The 16,433-nt window shown below is 41.5% G+C and overlaps 1 protein-coding gene across 1 annotated transcript in view; it reads right to left on the bottom strand.

Annotated features, from left to right (window-relative positions):
- Positions 1-245: 245 nt before the first annotated feature.
- The window catches only part of LOC122552970 (solute carrier family 22 member 2-like), a 65,325-nt gene continuing 49,137 nt past the window's right edge, over positions 246-16,433 (bottom strand). The window contains exon 11 of the mRNA XM_043696294.2: positions 246-13,644. Coding sequence (XP_043552229.1) covers positions 13,536-13,644 — 109 coding nt within the window. The 3' untranslated portion in view covers positions 246-13,535. The remainder of the gene's footprint in view (positions 13,645-16,433) is intronic.

The following is a 16,433-nucleotide window of genomic DNA, read 5'->3' as shown; positions in this document are numbered from 1 at the left end:
AAACCCTTCCTATTCATACACTCAACCAGATGCCTTTTAAATGCTGCAATTGTACCAGGCTCCACCACTTCCTCTGGCAGCTCATTCTATACACATACCACCCTCTGCATGAAACAGTTGCCACTTAGGTCTCTTTTATATCTTTCCCCTCTCACCCTAAACCTCTACTTCTGGTCTCCCCCACCCTGTGGAAAAGACTTTGAATATTTACCCTATCCATGCCTCTCATAATTTTATATGCCTTTATAATGTCACCCCTCAGCCTCTGACATTGCAGGGAAAACAGCCCTAACCTAATCAACCTCTCCCTAATGCTCAAATCCTCCAACCCTGGCAACATCCTTGTAAATCTTTGTAAAAGATTTACATCCTTGTAAAATTTGCAACATATTTCCTCTAGGATTTTTGTGTTTTTGTTTCATCTAACTCAAATGTTGAGATTGCGCATCTTAGTTTTGTACTGTCAGCAAACTTGGAAATATAGCATTTGGTTCCCTCATCCAAGTCATTTAAACACATCTTGAATATTTGGGGCCCAAGCACTGATCCCAGGGGTAAACCATTAGTCACCAGTTGCCACCCGGAAAAGGAACCATCTCTGTTTCCGAACTATCAACCAATTTTCAATCCTTGCCAGTACATTACTTTCAATGCCATGCACTTTAATTTTGACCACTACCATATCCTCTTATGTGGGATCCTATCAAAAGCCTTCTTGAAATCTAAATACATCATTTCCACCAATTACCTCTCATCTACTTTACTAATTACATTCTAAAAATGCCAGTAGATTAGTTAGGCATGATTTCCCTTTCACAAATCCATGCTGACCTTGTATAATCCTATTAATTGTTCCCAAGTGTTCTGATATTTTTTACAATAGATATTTGGGTTCCTGCATTAAGTTTCAAATTATAAACAGTGCTGAAACTTTTGCATTTGCAGACACACATGAAAAATGTCAGTCAGTGTGTTTTTTTTGACAAATGCCTCAGAGGATTTGGGCCTATCTCACCTAAATTTGGTGGGAAGATAGGATCAAAGGTCATGTTCTGAGTAGATGCTTTAGCCTCCAAGCAGGGATCCCACAGCTCTCCCACTGTGCCTGTGCTGCCACAACTCATATATTACAACCACCGTGACCGTATACTGCAAGAAGGAGTGCCACAATTATTGACATTTTCATATTTCATTTGGTTATTTTTATTTCATCTAAATCATATGTTGAGACTACGCAGCTGTAGATGATCGTATCACTTTCATCAGTATAAACTCAGAAATTTAGTAACTTGCAAGTTTGTAACCAAGTAGCTGACATGCTTAGTTGCAAAATCACAACAGTGTTATTGAAAGCAGACCAACATCAAAGTCTATATAAGCCGACTGATTTCACATGAATATAGTGATGCAAGAAGCATCGAAAACACTCAGCAACAGAAAATATTGATGAAAGTAAGCTAGTACCCAAAACCAAAGAGCTCTCACAAAATAGAAGAAAATATGGTCCCCTGCTACAGATATAAAATGAACTCTCAATACATAAAAACAACTGTAAGGCAGACAAAGCTTGACCAGTTATCCTGAAAGCACAACAGCAGCATATATATATATTTCAAAGGTCTTTGGGACCAAGGGTAAAGACACTACCATTACTTCTTTTTTTTATTCATTTAAGCCAGCATTTGTTGCCCTTTAGAAGATGGTAATGACCTACCTTATTGATATTCTGCAGCCCATGTACCTGAAAGCATCATATTTCTGATTTTGGATGGTTAGTTGCTTGTTAGGGTGGAGTGGGATGGGAAAACTTGTTCCCATGTATCTGCTGCCCTTGTTCCTCTAGAAGCAGGTGGTTATGTGTTTAAAATGTTCGGCTTAATGACCTTTGGTGAATTTCTGGTATACACTGCTGTGCGCCAAATGGTGGGAGGATTGGATGTTTGTGGATGCAGCGCCAATCATGCAAACATTTTTATCCTGGATGGTGTCAAGTTTCATGAGTGTTCTTGGAGTTGCACTCATCCAAGCAATGGAGAGTATTCCATCACGCTCTTGACTTGTGCCTTGTTGATGTGGACAGGCTTTGGTGAGTCAGGTGAGTTACTTGTTGCAAGATTCCTAACATCTCATTAACATGCAGATATTGTATTTATATAACTTGTTCAGTTCAATTTTTGTGCAAAGGTAGCCACAAATTTGATAATGGGAGATTAAGTGATGGTTATGCCATTGAATGTTAGGTACAATGGTTAGTTTGTTAGATGATTATTGTCAGGTATTTGTGTGGTGCAAATGTTACTTATCACTTTTCAGCCCAACCTTGGATATTATTAATGGTCTTATTGCATTTGGGCCCAAACTGCTTCAGTATCTGAGTCATGAAACATGCTCTACATCAGAAGACATCCCCACTTTTGACGTTATTGTGGAGGGAAAGTCATTTTGAAGTGGCTGAAGGTGGTTGTGCCCTAGGACATAATCCTGAGGAATTTCTTCAGCGATATCCTGCAGCTGAGATGCCGACCTCCAACAACCAAAACCATCTTTCTTTATGCCAGGTATGACTTCAACCAGTGGAGAGATTTTCTCCTGATTCTCATTAACTCCAACTTTTCTCGGGGTCCTTGATGCCACACGAGGTCAAATGCAGCCTTGATGTCAAGGACAATCACTGTCACAGCGCCTCTGGAATTCATTTCTTTCATCCATGTTTGAACCAAGGCTGCAATGAAGTCAGGAACTGGGTGGCCCTGGCAACCCAGACAGGGTGTCTTTGAGCAGACTATTGATTAAGAGGTGCTGACTGTCTTCGGGATGCTCTCTTTTTCTAAGTAGTTCTCTATTTGGAGAGAGATGACTGCTGGGGAGTTTAGCTTGAGGCTCACCATGCCTCAGGCAAAAGGTGTAAGGTTGAGAAGGCAAGGTCTACATGGTAACCACAGCTGATGCAGGAATTGAACCCACGCTGTTGGCATCACTTTGCATCACAATCGGGTCACCTAGCTAATCTATTTCTGGACTGTCCACCAAAGGGAAGGTCACAAGAATCCTCTTCAACTGTCACCTCAGATTCTCAATACAGCTTCTGTTCATCAAGAGGCATGGTTTTCAATGCGTGGCCAAATCTAAGAAAAAGCGCAGAATAGCACCAACCTCCATATATGGCCTTCTTCAATAGACACAAAGGCCTTTGAATCTGTCAACTGTGAGGGTTTGTGGAATAGCCTCCTTAAATTTGTCTGCCCACAGAAATTTGTAGCTATTCTCCACCTGCTTCGTGATGACATGCAAGCTGTGATTCTCACCAATGTATCCATCACAGATCCAATACCAGTGCAAACTGGGGTCAAGCAGGACTGTATCATCTCACCAATGCTTTTCTCCACGTTCACCGAGGAAGATGGTAAGATGAGTCTCATACTAATTGTTCAGAAAACAAAGGTTCTCAAATAGTGCATTCCTGCCACACAACACTACACCTTAACCATCAATGTCTCCAGCAAGACCCTGGCAACATGAATCATTTCCCTAAACCTCTTAGTGTGAGCAGACATTGACAATGAGATCCAAAAGTGACTCCAATGTGCCAATATATTTTGGACATCTGGGGAACAGAGAGTATTTGATATCCAAGATCTCAAACCCACCAGCAAGCTCATGGTTGACAGAACAGCTGTGGTCCCAAACCTTCTGTTTGTATCAGAAACATGAATCATGTACAGCAGATACCTCAAATCCCTGGAGAGTTATCACCAGTACTACCTTTGTAAAATCCTGCAAATCCAATGACAGACTATGCTTATCAACCTGAGCATCCTCTCCTATGCCAGTACCCCTAGTATTGAGGCACTGGTCACACACAGTCAGCTGTGATGGGATGGCTACATTGTCCACATGTTTGACACAAGATTCCCTGAACAAGTGCTCTACTCTGTGCTCTACAATGGTAAGCATTCACTGGGAGAACAGAGGAAACACAAAAGGAAACCTTGAAAGCCTCCTTAAAAAATGCAATATTTGCACTGATAGGTGGGAATCACTTGCTGGAGAAGATAAACTCAGGGGAACATAAGAACTGGGAGCAGGAGGAAGCAATTTAGCCCTTTGAGCCTACTCGCCATTTAATATGATCATGGCTGATCTCAGTTAGGCCTCAACTCTACTTTCCTGCCCATTCTCCATAACCCTTCAATTAAGTTACTAATTAACCACACTCTGGGGCAGTGTAATTTCTTCTTGTCTCTGTTTTAAATCTATCCCTTACATTAAAACTTTAGAATTTTAAGAGTATAGAAGACGTCTTTCAGCTCATTGAGTCTGCATTGTCAAAGTTATACCATGACTTAGACTAGTCCAACTTTCCCAAACTAAATCCATAGCTTTTAATGCTGTAACACTTTGAGTACTTCTTAAAAGTTGAGATTACCCACTTCAACTGTCCTCCCAGGCAGTACATTCCAGACTTCCAACACCCTCTGGATGAAAAAGCTTTTCCTCAAATCCCCTCCAAACCTCCTGATTTGCACTTTAAAATTATAGAATCCCTACAGCGTGGAAACGGGCCCTTCAGCCCAACAAGTCCACACCAACCTTCCAAAGAGTCACCCACCCAGACCATTCCCCCTACCTTATACTTACCCCTGACTAATGCACCAACCTACACATCACTGAGCATGATGGGCAATTTAGCATGGCCAATTGGTGGGAGGAAACCAGAACACCCGGAGGAAACCCATGCAGACAAAGGGAGAACGTGCAAACTGCATACACACAGTTGCCGGAGGCTGGAATCAATCCCAGGTCCCTGGTACTGTGAGGCAGCAGTATTAACCACTGAGCCACCATGCCATCATGCATAATAAAATTATGCACTCTTGTTATTGATCCTTAGACGAATCAGCACGATCACTTTATATTCGCCCAGTCTATGTGCCTCATAATCTTATGCAGCTCTGACGGGTCCCCTTTCAACATTCATTCCTCCAAAGAAAACAATCTGAGCTTATCCAGCCTCTCTTCATTGCTGAAATGCTCTGTTCTGCACCAACTTCCTGGTGAATTTCCTTTACATCCTCTCCTGTACAATCACATCATTCCCATAGTATTGCACACAGTACTCCAGTTGTGATCTAACCAAAGTTTTGTACAACTCCAACATTACCTCCCTGCTCTTATGACCTATACTATGCCCAGTAAAATCAAGCATCCCATATGCCTTAACTATCCTTTTAACCTCTCCTGTCATTTTCAGAGATCTATGGATGAGCACCCCAAGATCTCTCTCTTTCCTGAGCTTCCTCATGTCTTGATAGTCATTGAATACTCCCTTGCTGAAAAATGTGTTGCTGGAAAAGCGCAGCAGGTCAGGCAGCATCCAAGGAGCAGGAGAATTGATGTTTCGGGCATAAGCCCTTCTCTAGCATCTGCAGTCCTCACGTTCTCCTAATTGAATACTCCCTTGTCTTGTTTTTTCCTCCAAAGTACATCTCCTCAGATTTATCAGGGTTAAATACCATCTGACCAATTCATTTATATCCTCTGGTGAGCTAAGACTTTCCTCCTCACTTGTCAACCACCGAACCAATCATTGTTTCATCCGCCAACTTACTTATCATCTCCCCCCACCACATTCTTATCAATATCATTTATGAATAGCACAAATAGAGAGGGACCCAGCACTGATCCCTGTGGTACGTCACTGGCTCCAGTCATGCAAACAACCTTCTACTGTCACCCTTTGTCCCCTGTCACTAAGCCAATTTTGGATCCAACTTGCTAAGTTAAATTGGATCCCTTGAGCATTTACTTTCTTTATCCATCTCCCATATGGGACCCTGTCAAAGGCTATGCTGAAATCCATTTAAATTATACCGACTACCTTACCCTTAACTACTAAATAGTTGGTCACTTCCTTGAAAAATCCAAACTGTTTGTCAGGCGTGACTTGCTGCTGACAAAGCCATACTGATTGTCCCTAATCATACCTTGCCTCTCTAAATAGTGATTAATTTTTCCCTCACTAGTTCCTCCATTAGTTTCCCTAACAGTAATGAGAGACTATAGTTCCCTTGTCTATCTCTACCACCCTTCTTGTGAGGTAGGACCACATTAGCCACATTAGCTGTCCTCCTGTCCTCTGACATCTACCCTGTGGCCAGAGACAATTTAAAAATTGGGGTCAGCACCCCTGCAATGTCTTTCCTGGTCTCCCAGAGCAGCCTGAGATATAACTCATCTGGACCTGGGGATTTGTCCACTTTTAAATCTGCCAAAACTTCCAATACCTCCTCGCTTCTTATGTTAATCTGCTCAAGAATTTCACAGTCCATTTTCATGAATTCTGCAGACACATCTTCCTTCACCTGAATAAAGACAGATGTCAATATTCATTTAACATTCTACCAATCACATCTGACTTCACACACACATTGTCTCCTTGGTCTCTAATAAGCCCTACTCTTTCTCAGGATAGTCTTCTTCCTTTGATATACTTATAGAATATCGTGGTATTGTCCCTAATCTTGTCTTCCAGCATCTTTTTGGGCACTCTCTTTGCTCTCTTCGTTGCTTTTTTGCATTCCCCCCTTTATATTCTATATTCCTTTACAGCCTCTATTGTTTTGCTTCCTTTCTTTCTGTTATATATATCTCTCTGTTCCTTTTTTTTTAGTGTTGTGTCTTCCTAGACATCTAATGTTCTCTGGACCTTTTTCACCTACATTTCATCCTGAAGCACCTTTCTGAATGCCTCTCACTGTTGTGTCAATTTACCCTCAAGAGGCTGTTCTTGGTTTATTTTGGGCAGATCCTGCTTTATTCTAACAAAACTCTGCCTTACCCAATCCAAAATTATTTTCTTTTTACAAACACCCATCTCTTTTCCGTAACAAACCTAAAATATACAGTGCCATGGTCACTATCACGAAACTGTTCCTCCACTGTTGCCTCGAACAGATCTTCTCCTCAGAAATAGGTCCAGCACTGCATCATCCTTTGTAAGACCATCTAAGTGTTGACTTAAAAGACTCTCCTGTATACACTTCAAGAAATCTGCCTCCTCTAAGCCCTTTTACACTATAATTATTCCAATTAAGTTTGGGGTAGTAGAAATATTCTAAAATAATTACCATATTATTCTTTTTACATGCCTTAGTGAATTAACTATATATCTGCTCCTCAATTACCTGCTGCCTGTTTAGGGACATGTAATTCACTCCCAATAACATGACTGCCACCTTTTTATTCCTAGATTCTACTCACAAAGCTTCATTTGATGACCCTTCCAAGATATCATACCTCCTTACTTCAGTAATTGACTCCCTAACTAGTAATGCAATACCCTTCACTGTCTTGCCTGAAGATCCTATACTCCAGAATGTTCTGTTGCCATTCTTGACCCTCCCTCAACTATGTCTCTGTGATGACAACATCACAATTCCATGTGTCAATCTATACCCTTAACTCATCTGTCTTACCTCTAATATTCCTGTCATTATAAGTAGAGGCCATCCAGCTTCACCTTGCATTTTGAGACATCACGTGACTGAAAGTGCGCTGCTTAGGTTTTTCTTCTAAGTTATTCAGTGTCACTATTGAACTAATGTACAGTGTTTCTTGCCCCTGCTAAATTTATTTAAATTTCTCCCAACAATACTAGCAAACCCTCCTGCAAGGAAGTTAGTCCTGTTCTGGTCCAGATGCAGACCATCTGCTTTTTGAGGTCCCACTTCCCCTGAAATGGTCCCAGTGATTTAGGAATCTAAAATTTTCCATGTTGAGCCATGCATTCGTCTGGTCTGTTCTCTTATTTCTGTACTCGTAGCACATACAGCCTTTAAGGTCCTGCTTCTCAACTTATTGCCTAGCTTTCTGAAGACTTCATTTAAGACCTCAACCCTTGTTCTATCTATATCATTGGTACCAATATGCACAATGACCTCTGTTTTATCACCTCCCCCTTCAGGATGCCCTGCAGCCATTCAGTGACATCCCTGGCCCTGCCACCAGGGAGGCAAGCCATCATCCTAAAGTGATGTCTGATGCTCCTGCTTTCTTCTTCCTCTCCTCCTATGCAGTCAGGCTGCTCTGGTGCCAGACGCCTGGCTCTGACTGCACACCCTTGCATTACCAACCTCCTCAGTTTTCAAAATGGAAGACGGATTTGTAAGCAGGATCACAAGGGACTTCTGAGTTACCTGTCTGTTCCTGTTTGATTGGCTGGTGGTTACCCATTCTTCTCTTTCCTCCAGTTCATTCAGTTGTGGTGTAACCACCTCTCTAATTGTGCTATCCATTTACTTCTCAGCCTCATGGATATGCCGCTGCTCAAACTGTGAAATCCTGAGCTCTAATCTGTGGCGTTGGAAGCATTTCCTGCGCACATGGTCATCCTACATGGTGGTAGAACCTGTGACTCCCTACATGACAGAACACATATTCCACTCAGCTGCCATTGCCTGCCATAATTTAAACTTCATAACTAGTCTTACTAGTTAACTTTATTACTAAATAAGTTGACACTTTTAAAAATAACTGCAATTTAAGCAGTGTTCCTAAAATTAGTTCCCTTACCAGCCCATTGAGAAGGCAACAGCCTCGTGGTGTTACCGCTGAACTGTTAATCTATTAATCCAGATAATTTCCTGAGGACCTGTGTTTGAAACCTGCCATGTCAGATGATGGAATTTGAATTCAATCATAATCTGGAAATAATAGTCTAATATGATCATGAAACCATTGCCCACTGGGTAATTAGGGATGGGCAATAAATGCTGTCCTAACCAGTGATACCCTCAACCTTCAATGAATAGAATACAAAACCAACAGGTCATTCTTTTCCTGTCACATAACTTCAGTTTTCTTTCCCTACTTCAGAACAAGTAAATTTATATCAAGTTCTTATACTCACCACTCCATGCACTTCTCCCCCAGCTCCAACTCCCAGGTAAATGGGCCCAAATCTTTGGCTGTAGAGATTTTTATACTGACTGCACTGTTCTAGATTGCCCTACATAAGAATACACCCTTTGTACATCTACTTTGTCACTCCCTTAACACCATATATATCTAAATTAGATCTCCTCTCATTCTTCTAAACTCCAGAGAGTATACGCCTAAACTGCTCAATCTCTCTTCATGAGACAATATCCTAATCTCTAGAATCAATCTAATGAACCTTCTCTGAACTGCCTCCTATACAGTTACTCAAAATTGGGTCACAGACAGACTCTAACTTCACACCTTTAGTGCATTGTCTGAGCTGAGATGACACTTTTTTTTAAAAAAACCTTGTTATCAAGAGACTGCGACTTGAATGAAGTTCTGGTAGTTACATATTAATGAACCAAAACCTGCACCCATTCTAAAAGATGAAAGACTTAACAGCAATTTAGGTTTGTTCAATATATTGTTTGAGTTGCATGATTCTGTAATCTTTTGCTATAAATTGTGCCTTATGATCCTGCTCCACAGCTATCTGATGAAGGAACAGCCTCTGAAAGCTAATGCTTCCAAATAAACCTATTGGACTATGACCTAGTGTTGCGTAAATTTTAACTTTATCCCTCCTCAAGTAAAGGGGTCAAAAATGTTGACAATACTCCAGGTGCAGTCTCACTAATGTCTTGTATAGTTACAACAATTCTTCCCTATTGTTATATGCTATTCATTTCACAATAAATGCCAAAACACTACTTTTTCCTTCCTATTACCTGCTGTACCTGCTAACTAGTTTTCAGTGTGTCATGCATGAGAACACACAGATTCCTTTGCACCAAAGCACTCTGGCATTTAGATAGTAAGTTGCCTTCCTATTCCTCTGATCAAAATGGATATCCATGTTAAACTTTATCTGTCAAATTTTGGTCCATTCAAGTAATCTATCCAATATCCATTTGTAAATTTCTTATTTCTTCATGACAACTTACCTTCCCACTTATTTTAGTGTCATTTGCAAATTTCACTACAGTACTTTCTATTCCTGTGTCCAAGTTACTAATATAGATTGTAAATAGTTAGGGTCAACTAGTTTTGGCATGTTATTCCATTTCTTTGCTTTCTGCTGGTTTGCCAATCCTCTATTCAAGTTACTAAATTATCCCTTACCCCATGCAACCTTACCTTGTATATTAAACTTTTGTGCTTCACCTTATCACCTTCATGCCTAGATGTACTACATCTACAGGATCCTCATTATCCACATTGTTTGGTACATTTCAAAGAATTATAGCAAATTAGTCAAATATAATTTAAACTTCATAAAACCTCCCTGATGAATCAGTACTCCTCCATTTTGAACAATACTTGAAGGAAGCATTGAGTGTGGCAATTGTGCAAAATGTACTCTCGGAGGGAGATTTCAAAGTCCCGAAAGTAGCTCAGTGGAAGCACCGCTGAGCGAGCTGGTTGGGTCCTAAAAGACACATCTGCTCGACTGGGTCCATGGCAGGTGGTGAGGAAACCAACAAAAGGAAAAAAACATACTCGACCTCACCTTACCAATCTGGTTGTTGCAGATGCACCTTGTCTGTGACAGTGTCAGTAAAAGTGATCACAGCACAGTTCTTGTAGCGACAAAATCCCTCCTTCACATTGGGAATATCCTCTATTATGTTGTGTGGCTCTATCACCATGCTAAATGAGAAAGAATTCAAACACAATTGAGTAACTGAAGGTTGGACATCCATGAAACATTATGGGCCATCAGCAGCAGCAGGATGATGCTTCAACATAATCTGCAATCTCATGGTATATTGCCCCACTCAACCATTAAATTCAAGCCAGGATATGAACTTGGTTCAATGGAGAGTGCAGGCATACCTCAAAATGAGATGTCAACATGCTGAACCTACCAAACAGGACTACTTGCGTGCCAAACAGCATAAGAAGCAAGTAACAGACAGATCTAAGCTCTGCAGTCCTCCCACGTGCAGTCATGAATAGTAGTGGACAATTAAACAACTCACTGGAGGAGAAGGCTCCACAAATATCCCCATCCTCAATGATGGAAGAGTTGAGCACATCAGTACAAATAGTAAGGCTAAGGCATTCTCAGCAATCTTCAGCCAGAAGTGCTGAGCAGATGATTCATCTTGACCTCCTGCAGTGGTCTTCAATATCATGGATGTTAGTCTTCAGCCAATATGAGTCTTAATGCAATATGAAGAAGCAGTTGGAGGCAGTGGATACTGCAAAGGCAATGGGTCCTGACAACATTCTGGCAATGGTACAGAAGACTTGTGCTCCAGAACTTACTGTTCCCCTAGACAAGCTGCTCCAGTCCAGCTACAACACTGACATCTATCTGATTATATGGATAATTGCCCAGGTATGTTCTGTACAAAAAAGCAGACAAATCCACCACAGCTAATTAGCACCCATCAGTGTACTTTTGATCACCAGTAGAGTGATGGAAGATGTTAAGAGTGCTATAAAGCAGCACCTACTTAGTAACAACCTGTGCACTGATACCCAGTTTGGGTTCTGGCAAGGGCACTCAGCCATTGATCTCATTCATCCTTGGTTCAAATATGGGCAAAAGAGCTGAATTGCAGAGATGAGAAGAGAGTGACAACCCATGACATCAAGACTGCATTTGACTAATTGTGTTATCAAGGAGCTGTAGCAAAACTGGAATCAATGGGTTTCCTCAGGGTGCTCAGTTTCCTCCAAAAAATATACAGGTTAGGTGGATTGGCCATGTTCAATTCCCCATAGTGTCCAGGTCTAGGTGGATTAGCCATGGTAAATAGAGGATTCCTGATATAGGGTAGGGGATCTGACTGGATGGGATGCTATTCAGAGGGTCGGTGTCGACTCAGGTCAAATGGCCTGCTTCCACACTGTCCAGATTCTATGACTTCTATGAATGGAAACTGGGGCAAACTTTCTGCTCGTTGGAGTCATACCTGACACATAGGAAGATGATTGTGGTTATTGGAGGCCAATCATCTCAGCTCCAGGACAGCTCTGCAGGAGTTCCTCACGAGAGTGTGCTAAGCCCAGCTACCTTCAGCTGCTTCATCAATGATATTTCCTACTTCATAAGGTCTGAAGTGGAATGTTTGCAGAATTTTGCTCAATGTTCAGCACTATTCGCAACGCCTCAGATGCTGAAGCATTCCATATTCAAACATCACAACATCTGGGAAAATATCAAAGCTTAGACTGACAAGTGTTCAGGTAACATTTTAATCACATAAATGCGAGGCAGTGACCATCTCCAACAATAAGCAAACAAACTCACCATCTTTTGACATTCAAAGACATGACCATCACTGAAACCCCAACTACTAGCATCCTGGGGTTACCATCCACCAGAAGCTCACCTGGACTTGCAATTTAAATACAGTGGCTATGGTAGCAGATCAGAGGTAGCTCACCTCTTGACTCCTCAAAGCTTGTCCACAATCTAAAAGGAACAAGTCAAGAATGTGATGGAATATATCCACTTGCCTGGATGAGTGCAGCGCCAACACCACTCAAGGAACTTAATGCCATCTAGGACAAAGCAGTTTGCTTGATTGGAAACACATTCACAAACACTTCCTGTGTCATTGACACTCAATAATAGCGGTGTGTGCTAACTACAAGATGCACTGCAAAGATTGGCCAAGGATCCTTAGAAAGCATCTTCTAAACTCAGAACTGCTCTGGAAAGACAAGGGCAGCAAATGCATGGGAACATCACCACCTGCAAGTCATCCTTGAAGCCACCATACTGACTTGGAAATATATTGGCGTTCCTTCACTGTCATAAGGTCAAAATCCTAGAACTCCCTCATCATTGGCGTTGTAGATCCACCTACAGAACAGGAACTAAAGCGATTCAGGAAGGCAGCTCACCACCATCTTTACAAGGGCAATTTAGGGATGGGCAATAAATGCTGGCCAACCACTGACACCTATATTCCACAAGTGAAGAAAACAAATCTGATGAAATAAAACAAACACAAACACAAATTGATGGATACACTCAGCAGGCCAGGCAGCACCTATGGAGTGAAACAGAGTTGACATTTTGAGTTCAGTGACCAAAACATTAATTGCTGCCAGACCTGCTGAATTTCCTCAACAGCTTCTATTTTTGTTTGTTTCAGATCTCCAGCATTCACAGTTCTTTGATTACACTAACCTGCTGAGGTAACTAGATTGGATTGTTCCACATGGTTGATGAGAAAGGGACAGGGTTTGTTCTATTACTGAAGAATTCTTGAAAAAGATAAAAATGAAATTATTTTCCAAGATCTAAGTTATAATTATGGGCATGAAATTTTCAGTAATTTTCATTACAGATAATTAATCCAAACATAATTTTTTATAGTTTAATATTCAACTTCAACACCAGTTGTCAAAATGCTTTTTTAAGAGTGAACTGACAGTGAAATTATGTTTTTAATTTCAGCATAGAATCATAATAGTTATAACACTTTATATAATTATGTACAACAAACAATAACAATATATCTTAGTACACAGTAGATAGTATGACATATAAATCTAACTGGCCAATATTGTGGTTAATGCTGCAATCCAATTCATGAGTTGAGGGCAATCTTCACTGCATCAGTGTCCTTCGTATTATGAGTTTCCGTTGAATGTTGAACAATCTGCTGATAATGTGCCTTTAAAGCACTTGTCTTCCACCTAAAGTAACAACCAAATATTTACTTCACACCAGTTTGAACCTCAATGTTCTCAGTATGAAATTCAGCGCTAAGAGATCACATTTTCTTTTCTCCCTTTCAATACACGTTTCCTTCAATACTAAGGGGTGGCACGGTGGCACAGTGGTTAGCACTGCTGCCTCACAGCGCCAGAGACCCGGGTTCAATTCCCGCCTCAGGCGACTGACTGTGTGGAGTTTGCACATTCTCCCAGTGTCTGCGTGGGTTTCCTCCGGGTGCTCCGGTTTCCTCCCACAGTCCAAAAATGTGCAGGTTAGGTGAATTGGCCACGCTAAATTGCCTGTAGTGTTAGGTGCAGGGGTAAATGTAGGGGAATGAGTCTGGGTGGGTGCGCTTCGGCGGGTCGGTGTGGACTTGTTCGGCCGAAGGGCCTGTTTCCACACTGTAAGTAATCTAATCTAAGGCTGCTGAAAGTGAAAACTCCTGAGCCATCTCAAGGATAAACATTAGCCTGGGGTCCAGAAACACCTAGTCACGTGTGTGTGGTGGTGTGTGTTGTGTGCGCATGTGTGTGGGGGAGAAGGTGATAATAGACTTAATGGTGGAAGTTGGTCTGTTTTGTGAGATACTACCCAAGCTAGGATCCTGCCTTCAACCATGGAAGAACAAGAAATTACCTTCTTTAATCAAGTGCAGCCTCCTTACATAGGGCAGCAAATTTGGTGGGAATGGGGTATCTGTAATTTTTTCTACATTTCATAATTCTATGGGTGGACAATGTTATGCTGTAGTTTGTGGCCATTTACGGAGCTCGGTCTCCCTATCTACTGTCTACGTACCTACCAATCGCAGATAAATCACAAGACATTGCCATCAGACCTCTACTGTTTTGCTTGGATCTGTAGTGGAAGTTAAGGGTAGGTTTGTTCCTGGCACTTACTCCAGGATGTATCCAGTACCAAGGCCCTGCTACATACAAATTTGCAATACAACAGACTTGGAGGGTATAGTTCCTCTGCCAGCTAACTTCCAATACATCACTTCAGTCGCATTCTTCTCTTTGCAAGCTTAAGTAGAAGATTGGGGCTTACTCCAGGGCTGGGCCAATGTATCCATTAATAGGTGCACGCAGCAGGCCTTGCAGGGGATCATAGTACCTCACTGTCTGCCCATGTTCCACACTCAGGTCTACACTTGGGTGTTCATTGAGTTGGAGAATGCAGTGTCCACCTGCATGATAGACGTCTTTAGACCAAGTTTTAAAAATGGTTCTGCAAAGCGCAGTCTTGAATGTTATGTGTTCTAACTCTGCCAGCTAATACCACGGTTAGGAATTGCAGTTATTGTAGAATATTGAATCCCAAAACACCAGTTTATAATCCTGAGATCACATTTTGCTTGCTGCCCCACACCTAACACTTGGACAGGAGAAAGTGAGGTCTGCAGATGCTGGAGATCAGAGATGGAAATGTGTTGCTGGAAAAGCGCAGCAGGTCAGGCAGCATCCAGGGAACAGGAGAATCGACGTTTCGGGCATTAGCCCTTTCCTGAAGAAGGGCTAATGCCTGAAACGTCGATTCTCCTGTTCCCTGGATGCTGCCTGACCTGCTGCGCTTTTCCAGCAACACATTTCCATATCTAACACTTGGACACCCTATTTGCCGCGTCACTCACTTCTCCATGCACGATCTCACTGGCTGTCAAACTCTGGACCCCTTACTGCTGTACGCTAATTCAACAACCTACTGCCTTGTTATTATCGACTCCCCAGTGGTGAAGTGGAAGGGTGGAGATGAGGAGGGAAGAATAAGGAATGTGGATGATAATGGCAATGAGGCATCAGTGGGGCAGCTAGTCAGATAATGAACCGGGTGGCAAATGAAGTAGTGAGTGAAGTAAAAAGTGTGATGAGCAACTCAGTAGCAATCATTCAATGGAGGCACAATAATGATGTCTGTGGCATTGGCTTCCTGTTCCAGTACAGTGGTGGGGAATGCAATGACGCCTATATCAATGATGGGTCAAAGATGATATCTGAAATTTTGAGATTTAGGCAAGTCAATCATCAATTCTTGTCTAACTGAGATTTAAGTCCATTAGTGGAGTGCCATTTCATATTTGAAAAGAAATTACATTGGTTTTCTCTGTGAGGTCTGAATTAAAGTTCAGTCATTAACTAACTATAGTGCACAATTATTTCCCAATCACCCATTTCATTGTTTTTATTTGCAATCTCCCAGGACATTAACGCAAGAAATTTGATTGTTCAAAGCCAGTTACAAACATGATCTTGGACATTTGACCCCTACTGGGTAATGGTGACTTCTCAAGCTTCTGAATGGCCTGTCCTTTGTTACTTGAATTTCAGAACAATTTCAAAATTTAAGCGTTAAGGTCATTTGCCAGAATTTTTCCAGAGAAATTGGTTTATTTCAATTTAATTAAGAGCTGAATTAACCTGTTTGGACAGTTAAAATTATAAAGTATTCTCCACTTGGAAGGGGTGGTGCAGTTATGACATCACTCCAGAAGCTCAAGATCATTCAGGACAAAATAACTAAGTTGATTAAAACTCCTTCTATTATTGTAACATGCACACTGTCTACCATTTTCACAGTGCCACATGGCAGAAAGATATATCATACGCAAGATGTAGTTCACCAACTCAGCAAATTGTCTTAAAAACATCTCTCAAATTCTTTCCTCTAGAAGGTCAAGGGCAAGCAGTCATATGAGAACAGTGGTGTTCAGGAGACACTATCCTGAATTAGACACATTTTGACATTCCTTCACCTTTGCTGGATCATA

The sequence above is a fragment of the Chiloscyllium plagiosum genome, unplaced genomic scaffold (genome assembly GCF_037043375.1).
Source record: "Chiloscyllium plagiosum isolate Xiang-an unplaced genomic scaffold, Cpla_swu_hap1 HiC_scaffold_10, whole genome shotgun sequence".
NCBI lineage: Eukaryota > Metazoa > Chordata > Chondrichthyes > Orectolobiformes > Hemiscylliidae > Chiloscyllium > Chiloscyllium plagiosum.
Note: the sequence above shows the minus strand (reverse complement) of the source record. Positions and strands in the feature narration are given on the sequence as shown.